The 12,285-nt window shown below is 57.8% G+C and overlaps 1 protein-coding gene across 1 annotated transcript in view; it reads right to left on the reverse strand.

Annotated features, from left to right (window-relative positions):
• The window catches only part of RGS3 (regulator of G protein signaling 3), a 191,985-nt gene extending 181,119 nt beyond the window's left edge, over positions 1–10,866 (reverse strand). Inside the window, exons 1-2 of the mRNA XM_065418588.1 lie at positions 10,824–10,866; positions 10,510–10,659 (exon numbers count right to left, since the gene is read on the reverse strand). Coding sequence (XP_065274660.1) covers positions 10,510–10,659; positions 10,824–10,866 — 193 coding nt within the window. The remainder of the gene's footprint in view (positions 1–10,509; positions 10,660–10,823) is intronic.
• Between the last annotated feature and the right edge of the window lie 1,419 nt (positions 10,867–12,285).

Below are 12,285 nucleotides of genomic sequence, written 5' to 3' on the forward strand. Positions count from 1 at the left end.
TGGGTATTTACTGATCCCAGATATTCTGGGAGGCAGTGGTGGATTTAGAGTTAGTGACACCCTGTGCGCAGCTTCATTTTCGGGAGCCCCCCTTGGGACCCAGCCAAGAAAAAACATTCTCTCTGATCTCCCCCCCACCCCGTTTTCATTCTTTTTTTCCTTCATCCTCCTCCTATATTATAAGTAATAGGAAGTAAATGAAAAAAAAGTGAGGTACCTTGATTGGGGCAGGGGGTTGGGGTGTGGAAAACGGTGCGGGGGTCGGGCTCTGGGAGGGAGTTTGGGTGCGGGCTCTAGGCTGGGGCAGGGGTTGGGGTGTGGAAGGGGGTGAGGGGTCAGGCTCTGGGAGGAAGTTTGGGTGCGAGCTCTAGGCTGGGGCAGGAGGTTGGGCTTTGGAAGGGGGTGAGGGGTGCGGGCTCTGGGAGGGAGTTGGGGTGCGGGCTCTGGGCTAGGGCAGGGGGTTGGGGTGTGGCGGAGTGGGGTGTGGCAGGGGTCGGGCTCTGGGAGGGAGTTTGGGTGCGGGCTCTGGGCTGGAGCAGGGGGGTGCAGTGTGGAAGGGGGTGAGGGGTGTGGGCTCTGGGAGGAAGTTGGGGTGCGGGCTCTGGGCTGGGGCAGGGGGTTCGGGTGTGGAAGGGGGTGAGGGGTGTGGGCTCTGGGAAGAAGTTGGGGTGCGGGCTCTGGGCTGGGGCAGGGGGTTGGGGTGTGGAAGGGGGTGCGGAGGTCGGGCTCTGGGATGAAGTTTGGGTGCGGGCTCTGGGCTGGGGCAGGGGTTGGGGTGTGGAAGGGGGTGAGGGGTCAGGCTCTGGGAGGAAGTTTGGGTGCGAGCTCTAGGCTGGGGCAGGAGGTTGGGCTTTGGAAGGGGGTGAGGGGTGCGGGCTCTGGGAGGGAGTTGGGGTGCGGGCTCTGGGCTGGGGCAGGGGGTTGGGGTGTGGCGGGGGTGCAGGGGTCGGGCTCTGGGAGGGAGTTTGGGTGCGGGCTCTGGGCTGGAGCAGGGGGGTGCAGTGTGGAAGGGGGTGAGGGGTGTGGGCTCTGGGAGGAAGTTGGGGTGCGGGCTCTGGGCTGGGGCAGGGGGTTGGGGTGTGGAAGGGGGTGAGGGGTGTGGGCTCTGGGAGGAAGTTGGGGTGCGGGCTCTGGGCTGGGGCAGGGGGTTGGGGTGTGGAAGGGGGTGCGGAGGTCGGGCTCTGGGATGAAGTTTGGGTGCGGGCTCTGGGCTGGGGCAGGGGTTGGGGTGTGGAAGGGGGTGAGGGGTCAGGCTCTGGGAGGGAGTTTGGGTGTGGGCTCTGGGCTGGGGCAGGGGGGTGCAGTGTGGAAGGGGGTGAGGGGGTCGGGCTCTGGGAGGGAGTTTGGGTGCGGGCTCTGGGCTGGGGCAGGGGGTTGGGGTGTGGAAGGGGGTGCGGAGGTCGGGCTCTGGGATGAAGTTTGGGTGCGGGCTCTGGGCTGGGGCAGGGGTTGGGGTGTGGAAGGGGGTGAGGGGTCAGGCTCTGGGAGGGAGTTTGGGTGTGGGCTCTGGGCTGGGGCAGGGGGGTGCAGTGTGGAAGGGGGTGAGGGGGTCGGGCTCTGGGAGGGAGTTTGGGTGCGGGCTCTGGGCTGGGGCAGGGGGTTGGGGTGCGGGAGTGGTCAGGGGGGCAGCGCTTACCTCAGGTAGCGCGGCTTCCAAAGCGACCGGCAAACAGACCCCCTCTGGCAGCGGCTCCTAGGCGGGGGGCAGGGGGTCTCTGCGCACCACTGCCTGCAGGCGCCACACCCACAGCTCCCATTGGCCGCAGTTCCTGGCCAATGGGAGCTGTGGAGTCAGTGCTCGGGGCGAGGACAATGTGTGGAGACACCCCCCCCAGGGGCCGCAGGGACACGGCAGCCACTTCCGGGAGCGACGCGGCAGGGAAGGATGGAGGCAGCGTGGGCAGGGAGCTGCCTTAGCCCTGCTGCACTGCTGCTGGCACGTCTCTGCGCACTCCTTGGTGGGAGGGGGGCAGCAGGTCTCCATGCGCTGCCAAGGGTGGGGGCAGCACGTGGAGCCACCTCCCCCCCGCCAGGGGCACGCAGAGACGTGCCAGCAGCCGGCCACTTCCAGGAGCGGCGTGGGGCCACTGGCCACAGAATGCAGGTAGCCTGCCTGAGCCCTGCTGCACCGCCAGCAGGTTGTCAGATGAGATTTGTCCTGCATTTGGGGGGGCCCCCGTCATTGTTTGTTTCCTGATAAATCCGCCTCTGCCGGGAGGGGCTCAGACAATGGGGTTTGTTAGTGGTAAGGGAGCCCAGCCCTGGTTGCTGGCAGCTGTTACGCAGCTGGCAGAAGGGCTGTCCTGAGGGTGGCCTTTGCATTCTCTGCCCTGGGCGAGGAGGAGGGGAGCTGGCCGGTTGAGAGAGTGGCTAGAATGTAAAACAGTCCATTGTAACAAGCACAGTCCTCTGGAGCCCAGCCCAGCCCCTGCCCTTGGGCAGCGCTGCTGCTGCATTTCTCACTCCCTACCTACGGTAGGTAGCACGTGGCTGGGGTTTCCTCTTCTGTCAACGTCCAGGATACTGAACTCAGACCTCAGGGACAGGACCACTGACCCCCGCTTTACCTGCGACAGCTGAGAACAACTTCCTGCCATAAGCCAGGCCAGGAGAAGGGAAAGGCAGAGATGCTTTTTAACCCTAGCTTCTCCTCTCATTTCCCTTGGTGGCTGTGTCTGCACGGGCGATTGTTCTCCCTGTTGTTACCAGAGGCAGCACTCCACCCACGCTAGCATCAGGAGAGGCTGCAGTGTAGACGGGGCTCCGGCAACTTTGTACCGCATCCGCTGGCTCTGCCCAGAGCGGGGGTTAGAAGACATGATGGTCAAAACGCTTGTGTCCTGCGCCTGGTGCCAGGCTAACAGGGAGGCTTTGTCTCTCCCTAGTGGCTCAGCCATATATAGAGGGTTATGAGGCTGTGGCCTAGAGCAGGAAGCAAATGGCCCTGCAGGTGGAGCCTGTCTGGAGGGCCGGGAGGATTCAGGGCGTCACAGGCAGATCTGTGCACTCCAGCCAAGCTGTTATTCATGCACCCATTGTGCTAGGTCCTGTGTGTAAGCAGCGTCTGAATGGGCTCTCCCCTGCCATCTAGTGATGAACTGGGGAAAAGACCTCAGGAGCGTTCTATTTGCACAGACACAACAACTCTGCCTAGGTGATCAGTGAACGGATCCGCTTGCCAAAGCAGAGGCAACGAGTAACTGTTGGGGGGGGGGGCACAATTTAAAGGTTTTGATAGTATGCAGAACCCATTCCCTGCACAAAAATAAAATAAAATAAAATAAAATAAAAATATAAACCCTGGCAGAAATCCACTCTGTGCCAAAGTGATCAATTTTGGCTATTTTGGGTAAAGAAAGGCAACAGAGACGACTCCAGCAACTGGAGATCCAGATCTCTCTGTTCCACCATGTACAAATTTTATACTAGCTGCCTCGCGGCTGGGATCACAGACTGGTCCGTGAACGGAGGAGCTCCATCCAGAAAGGCTTCATGTCGTGTGGAGGCTGTTACGAACACAACTTTGTCCTTCGAACTGCCATCCACACACCCAGAAGGGCACTGGGGCAATATGCCATAGCATGGCGTGACCTGCCTCATGCTTTCAGATCCATGTCCCACCAGCACATTTTTGCCACGCTCCAAGAGTATAGGATGCCTGAAAACTTTCTACAACTGGTCCAGTAACTTTATGTAGTGTGACAGACCCAGACCAGTGGGGTACAGGAGTCTGGTAGAGGGCAAATATACTGGTCACTGGATGAGTAGTTTTCTGTTCCCTGAGTGTCCAGAGAAGGGGCTGCACTAGAGTAATCAGGAACCTGCTAGAACCAGTTAAGGCAGGCAGGCTAATTAGGACACCTGGAGCCAATTAAGAAGAAGCTGCTAGAATCAATTAATGCAGGCTAATCAAGGCACCTGGGTTTTAAAAATAACAGGAGTACTTGTGGCACCTTAGAGACTAACAAATTTATTAGAGCATAAGCTTTCGTGGGCTACAACCCACTTCTGAAAGCTTATGCTCTAATAAATTTGTTAGTCTCTAAGGTGCCACAAGTACTCCTGTTATTTTTGAGGATACAGACTAACACGGCTGCTACTCTGAAACCTGGGTTTTAAAAGGAGCTCACTTCAGTTTGTGGTGTGAGTGTGAGGAGCTGGGAGCAAGAGGCGCAAGGAGCTGAGAGTGAGAGGGTGTGCTGCTGGAGGACTGAGGAGCACAAGCGTTATCAGACACCAGGAGGAAGGTCCTGTGGTGAGAATAAGGAAGGTGTTTGGAGGAGGCCATGGGGAAGTAGCCCAGGGAGTTGTAGCTGTCATGCAGCTGTTACAGGAGGCACTATAGACAGCTGCAGTCCACAGGGCCCTGGGCTGGAACCCGGAGTAGAGGGCGGGCCCGGGTTCCCCCCAAACCTCCCAATTGACCTGGACTGTGGGTTCTTCCAGAGGGGAAGGTCTCTGGGCTGTTCCCCAACCCACATGGTGAATCTCTGCGGCAAGAAAATCCGCCAATAAGCGCAGGACCCACCAAGATAGAGGAGGAACTTTGTCACAGTAGGCTGCACCACCACCATCCACTCCATGGAAGGAGAGACTCCAAAAATTCCAATCCATAGCAGTGTGAAGCAAGGCAGTCCCCTCAGCCCCATTATTTTCAACCTAGCAATGGAACCACTCATTCGAGCGATCTCCAGTGGTCTAGACTGTTTGGACCTGTACAGCAACCAAATGAATATCCTGGCCTACGCAGATGATCTGGTCCTCATCACAGACAACCCTGAGAGTCTCCAACAAATGCTCAATGTCACCAGCCAGGCTACTAACTGGGACTCCACTTCAATGCTAGGAAATGCGTATCCCTGCATATTGATGGCAGTAGAAGGGACTTGGTCCAGGTGACACCATTCCAGATCCAGGGTGAACCCATGATCTTCCTTGAGGACGGGCAAGCATACCAACATCTGGGCACGCCCACGGTTTCCATGTCCAGCAGATATCTGAGGATATGATTGCAGAGATCCTATGGGATGTGGCGAAGATCGACTCCTCCCTACTGTCACCATGGCAGAAGATCAATGCCTTGAACACCTTCCTGATCCCCCGTATTTCGTTTGTCCTGAGGGGATCTGCCATGGCGAAGGTACCTCTCAAGAAGATGGACAACACCATCAGGCAGCTAGTGAAGAAGTGGATGTTTCTTCCCCAGAGGGCCAGCAATGAACTTGGTGTACATCTCGCACAGGCAGGGCGGCACCAACGTCCCTCGAATGGGTGATCTGTGCGACATTGCCATGATCACTCGCGCCTTCTGCCTTCTGATGTGCCCAGATGCCATGGTGAGGAACATCGCAGTGAGTGCTATGCATGATGTCATGAGGAAGCAAATCACCAGGACCTCTTCCAACCAAGATGTCGCCACCTACCTGAGCGGTTCCCTGGAAGGTGAAATTGGAAGAGAGGGGAGAGGCTTTGCTTTGGACTCATGCTTGCAATGCTACGCGATGACCGGAGAAGTGTATTGGCTGCCATTGGACGTGGTACGAGGAACGCCAGGAGCTGGGAGTCCTGGTGCCACAGGTGAAGAATACAGAGCACACAATCATCACTCCAAGAGCTAGAACCATGCTGGAGACAACCCTGAAGGATGCCATCCGCTGCCAGTATGTGGGAAACCTGAAACGGAAGCTGGACCGGGACAAGGCCTTCGAGGTGACATCCAAGTGGGACGCCAGCAATCACTTCCAGGGGCAGCTTCACCCAATTTGCCAACTGGAGGTTCATCCACAGGGCCCATCTCAACTGCGTCCTGCTGAACGGAGATGTCTGTCACAGAAATCGGGACAAGCGATGCAGGAAGTGTGGCTATGCCAATGAGTCCCTACCCCATGTCCTGTGCATCTGCAAGCCCCATTCCAGAGCCTGGCAGCTGCACCACAATGCCATCAAGGATCGCCTAGTCAGAGCCATCCTGCCACCTGTGGGGGAGGTGGCCGTGAACTCCGCCATCCCTGGAACGGACAGCCAACTGCGACCAGACATCGTCATCACTACTGAGGCACAGAAGAAGCGACAAAGAGTCCTGTGGCACCTTATAGACTAACAGAAATATTGGAGCATAAGCTTTCATGGGTGAATACCCACTTCATCAGACGCATGCTGCTTTGTCGCTTTTTACAGATCCAGACTAACACGGCTACCCCTCTGATACTTAGCACAGAAGAAGATCATCATGGTGGATGTCACAGTTCCTTTTGAGAACAGGACCCCGGCCGTCCGTGTCACCCAGGGGCGGCTCTATGTTTTTTGCCGCCCCAAGCACGGCAGGCAGGCGGCTTTCGGCGGCGCGTCTGCAGGTGGTCCACTGGTCACGCGGATTCGGCGGCATGCCTGCGGGAGGTCTGCCGGTGCCACGCCATTGGCATCCCCGCCGCCGAATTGTCGCCGAAGCCGCGGGACCGGCGGACCTCCCGCAGGCAGGCTGCCGAAGGCTGCCTGACTGCCACCCTCACAGCGACCGGCAGACCACCCCTCGTGGCTTGCCACCCCAGGCACGCGCTTGGTGCGCTGGTGCCTGGAGCTGCCCCTGGTGACACCTGAACTCGAAAGCTGGAGAAATACACCCCTCGGGCTGACACTTTGAGAGCTGAGGGTTACCAGGTCCAAACTCACGCACTGATCGTCGGAGCCCTGGGCACATGGGATCCTACTAACAAGCGAGCGTTGCAGGAATGCGGAATCGGTCAGCACTACGCTCGGCTGATGCGGCAACTCATGGTATCAGATGCGAAGCTGGGCTGGCACCAAGGGAACCGGACCAGCCCCAGGCTGGGGCATGGCTGCTGCCTGCTGCCTATCGTTTTCTGCCTGGCAGCATTGTCGCACCCACCCCCATCGTCTGCCCCTGGGGTATGGCTGGGCAGGAGCTAGAACATTCTCTTCTCACCAGCCCCCCTGTTTAGTGAGGGCTGGGATCCCATGGGCTCCAGGACCGGGGCAGGACAAGCACACCCAGCCGGCTTGGGCAGTGAGCCAACGCCAGCCCAGAGGAGCATGGTGCACAGAGAAGCTCGAGAGCTCCCTCTACTGGGCACATTGAGTACGCACTGATCCCGCTGCATTTAAACATCAAAACAATCCTAAGGATTTTTTGGCAACTGACAGATCTGGAGCTGCTCCGGGCGAGCTGAGGAACGCTGTCTGTGGGGCTGGTGACTGGGCTGCTACCGTATGGACAGACTGATTTAGTTTAATAGGGGGCTGCTGGGAAGGGAATGAATGGCTCAAGATAAGTCACCTCTCAGCAAACGCTGAGCTCTCAAGGGGCAATGCCAGAACTATTCGTTTTCATGATGTTGCCTCGTCTCCAGCCAACCCACAACCCTGGTTTGCACCAGGACGGAAGATACCAGGGAACATGGAAAGAACAAGACAGCTCTGGCAGGAGGCAAAGGGACCTGTCTGCAGTGAGGGGGAACCAGGCTGAGAAGCAGGGCCCCTCTGAGGCCATCTGACGAAGTCAGGCCTGCCTAGGTTGCCAGTGGGGGATGGCAGGACTCTAGGCAAGGCACACAGCTGGAGGCAGTTGTTTTAAAATCCATTTTCTCTAATGCTCTGTTCCTACTGCAAAGCAAGCCCTGCTCTGGGTCAGAGGGCTGCCAGGTCACGCTGCTCCACACAGGTCACAGACCCCGCATGGAAGGCCACAGGACCTGAACCCAGCTGGATGTGGGGTAAATGCAGTGGCTATTCAGACAGCTGGCGCCCAGAGCCCATTCTAAGTGTGGTGGGCGAATCATGGCATTCCACCCCAGGAGAGGGAAAGGCACAAGGACCAGAGGTGAAAGTAAGCCGGTACGGGCAGGTATGATGTGCCGGACCGGACCGGCTTCCCCAGGCTGGCGCTTTAAAGGGCCCGGGGCTCCCTGCAGCGGCCAGAGCCCAGGGCCCTTTAAATCACCTCCGGAGCCCCGCTGCCACTACCCCGAGTCTCCAGCAGCCGGGCTCAGGCGGTGCTTTAAAGGGCCTGGGGCTCCTGCCGCTGCGGCAGGCCCTTTAAATCACCCCTTAGCCCCAGGGCTCCCAGCTGCCTCTGAAGCTGGTAGCTCCAGGGGTGATTTAAAGGCCCTGGGGCTCCCAGCCGCAGCCAGAGCCCCGGGGCCTTTAAATCTTGATTTAAAGGCCACACCTCTTCTGGCTGAGGCCCCGCCTCTTCCAGTTGAGGCCACGCCCCCACTCAGTATTCCAGCATACCGGTAAATCCTTTAAGTTACTTTCACCCCTCACAAGGGCTGACATCAAAGGGGGACCCTCAGAGACAAAAGAGGGGCCAGAGGGGCCCGAAGTGTCACAGCGACCGGTCTCTGAACACTGGTTTGTTGCAGAAGCAGGGAAGTTTCCATCTCTTTATGGGGAGCCACTGCTCAGGATGTTAGTTGTTATACTCCTGTCTGCAAATACTGACATTTCCCAGGGTGCTCTGCAATGGTTGTACACAGGGGTGGGATTCGCTGATAACTGGGTTTAATCAAATACATTTGTTGTCTCAAGTTTTAGGTGACAAAACTTTTGATTTTTACAATGTCAGGTGACAAGAGGCACCTGGGTCTCTAGGCAGCATGGTCCAGTGGATCAGGCAATGCACTGGATTCTGTCCCTGCCTCTGCCACAGCCGGCTGGCTGACCTTGGGCAAGTCATCTCTGCTCACTGTGCCTGTCCCAGCCCCTGGCTGTCTTGGCTAGTCAGCGGGAAGCTCTTTGGGATGGGACCTAGCACAGTGGGGCCTCAAGACACTTCTGGAATGTTGATAAGTCACCATCAAACCAACTTCCCTCAGAGGCCTGACCCCCATCTCCCTTGCATCGCTTCTGGGCATGTGCACCTCGCAGCCCCGGCCTCTCCTTGCCCAGGACATTGCACTGAATTTCGAGATGGTGACATCACCATAGGTTGAAAATTTGGCTTAAGCTCCCCCAGAGCTGCCCGCCCTGCTGCCCGCCTGCCGTGCCTAGGAACACAGTTCACTAGAGCCCTCTCCTAGCAGCGCCGGTTCTGTTCTGCCATTTGGTCCGAGAGCTGTAATTACTCCCAGTGCCTGTAAATCAGCTACGGAGCTCCCCACGAGAAGCCCGATCATTTCACCGTAGCTCTTTGGGAGTTGGGGACTGAACCACTAACTCCTCCGCCAGCCATGGGCCAATCTCTATCCTTTGGGGTAGCCCCACAGCTGCCCCACTGATTTTGGGGGCATTCCCCAGCAGATTTCTCTGCATGTACTACCATCACAGGGGCAGATTAGGGTTTTGTGGGGCTCCTGGGCCAGAGTAAGTGGGGGCCCTTCCCCACCCCTTCTGCCTGCAGTCCGTCCCCCCCATCCACTCCCTCCCCCAGAGCTCCTGCCAGGGAAATGGAGTCAGGACATGGGGGCTTGCCCCAGTCTGCCCACCCACCCGGCGCTCCTTCCAGGGAGGGGGGTTGGAGCGTGGGGTGCCCATTTTTCCAGGGGGTCCCAATTGTCCAGGGCACCTGGGTACAGGTCCCATTGGCTAATCTGCCACTGGTCACACACTGCTGCAGGAGACATGGAAAGGGTGTCCCAGAGAGACAGAGCTGAGTCAGGCTGATCCACTGCACATCTGGGAGCCTTTAATCACATCGATTAATGCTTGGTTCAGTCCTGGGCTCCCACTGTGCTTACTCCACATGGCAGGCACAGACTCATCGGGGACTGGGACAGCCAGCTAAGGGGCTCCTCAGCGTGACCCTGGCACTGGCTCGGATCCAGCCCAGCTTGGTAGAGGGTGAAAGCTGACAGTCTGCTCTGTGCCCATCTCTCAGGAACACCATCCCATATGGCAATCCTCGCGGGCAACAGCCGAACAGGCCTGGAGTAGGGACTCCCTCCCAGCCCTAGAAGAGGCGCCCCCGGATGGGGAAGAGAGGCACTGCCCTGCCGGGGGGCTTGCCCCAGCCAGGCTGTCACTGCTCCGTGGGTATGGAGAGGAGCAGCCCACCCCTTGTCGTGTCTGTACCACTGGGAGTTACAAACCCACGGGACTGGGCCCGGGCAGCCTCACCTGGGCAAAACAGGCTCATTTCCTCCATCTCCGTGCAGCCGGCACGGGGTGCCCTGGCACAAGTGTTCTCACTGCTGGGGAGTGCCTAGTCCCTCTGGGGGCCAGCAGAGTCCCACAGGAGAGCAAAGCCGCCGGCCTGGACAGTAGCCAGCTCTGGGGGAGGGAATGATTTCACAGCACCTTCTAGAGGAGGCTACGCCGGGGTTCCGCCTGCCCAATCCGCTGCCTGGCCCTGCGACGCCAGGCCTGATCTCGCAGGCTGCACGGGCGCTATTGTCAGCTGGTGGTTGCTGCGTGCTCCCCTGGCACTGCATCACCCTGCTGGGCTCATGCTGCTCCATGATCTCCCCTTCCTCCCCAGCCACACAGCACCTGGCCACACTCACCCAGGGCAGCCCCTGCTGCGCTGGGCAGGGACCTCCCGCAGCCACCTACCCTTTCCTTTCACTGTGGAATGGCTGATCTTCCTCCGCCTGTTCACACGTGCCCCTTTCTGCTTCCGCGGCAAGGCTGGGACTACAGCAACCTTCACCTCAGGGGACAATGCACACGCCAGCTCCATGGTCCGGAGAGTCCAGTCCATCCCTGCCCGAGAGAACACAGCACAGCTCACTCAGCACCCGGCACAGACAGAGAGGTGGCCACGTGGTGCGTGCCAGGATGTGCAGCACCCTCCGCCTCACCTTCTCCAGGTACAATCATCCCCCGCCCAGCCCTGCCTTGCCCCAGACACCCGCCAGGGCCCTCACACGCTGCGACGGAGCAGAGACATTCCCCCTCTGGATGCATCATGGATATGGCAATCTCCACTAAACCTCAGTCCAGGAGCTGGGAAGGAGATCGCTGCCCACAGGGCTGCTCTGCGAGCACGCCCCTGACCTGTAACTCAGAGCAGCAAGTAGCAGCAGCTCCCTGAACCATGGCAAGGGGCCAACCTGTGAGCTCACCCTTGGTTTACACGCAGATTTGCCACAAAGAGAAGGAATCGTTTCCCACTGGTCCACCTTGGGACACAGAGCTCACGTACAAACCCAGGCTAGCCCCAATCGACACCAGAATAGAAAGCGAAGCCCTACATGTTCCCAGGGGGGGTTTCATCAGTGCTCAGCATGGGCTTGTCTGTTCCCAGCACTGCAGAGTCAGCAGGCGTCAGTGGGAGCAGACACAAGCCAACTCAGAGCACTCGTGAAAGTCCCACCCTAAGACAGCAGCTGTTAGTGATGTCACAATCCACCCTGCCGTGTACCCAGGGCAGCATGTGCTTAGCCAGCACAGGAGCACTGCTCTGGAGAGGGCACCGCCTTGTCCAATGTCCTTCTAATAGCACAGAAAGAATTTCAGGGGCAGTTCAGCTTCCTTGGTTGCTGGTCAAATAACTTTTTCTTGTCTAATCCTTTGTGAGCAGTGAAGCACGGCTGTGGGTGCAACAGCCATCTAGCCTTGTTAAAATCCCTTTGTGTTGTGGACGTCTACAGGCCCACACAGACCTTGTATAAATAAGAGTGAAGTTCTGGAGCACAGGTTTATTTTCACATAACCTGCTTCCCTGTCACCACAATACTGCACTTGGGTTGGTTATAAACCACTGAGAACAGAAATCCAATTACTAGGGGGGAAATGGGTCCTTAATGGGATTTGGGCCCTTTCTAAATATCCCCTTTTGCCTGCCCACCCCAAACACATACACTAAACAAATATACAGAAGCAACGGTATTGTATGAACACACCCTACACCCAATACTTCCACAAGATCATAAACAGCCACACTTCAGTTCTGTATGTCACAGGGGAGAAGCAGCAAAGAATTAAGACCCAGATGCATCTGACTTACACTTGTTTCATGTACTGTAAGGTTTTCTCTTTCAGGCATGCTGTAGGGAAATAGGATGTGGGCAGTCATGCCTAATAGTTACAGTCGGCCGCCTGGAACAGGAGCAGGGGTCAGAGCTGGAGTCGGCATCAGGAGTCAAAGCCGGGCAGTGTCGGGGTTGGGTGTAGGAGCAGGAACTGGGAACAGATGGGGCTCTGGGCTCAGGAGGCCAGGAACAGGCTGAAGGCAAGTAGGCAGGGGCCATAGTAACAAACAGCCAGGGAATCACCTTGCTCCTGTGCCTCTTTCCGGTGTAATGAGTCCGTCCCCACCTGTCGGTGGGGCTGGACGTCTCCCCCATCAGGAGCTTTGTGGGAAGGGCTGTTTGCAAATTAGAGCTT

Source organism: Emys orbicularis, chromosome 18 (genome assembly GCF_028017835.1).
Source record: "Emys orbicularis isolate rEmyOrb1 chromosome 18, rEmyOrb1.hap1, whole genome shotgun sequence".
Classification (NCBI taxonomy): Eukaryota; Metazoa; Chordata; order Testudines; family Emydidae; genus Emys; species Emys orbicularis.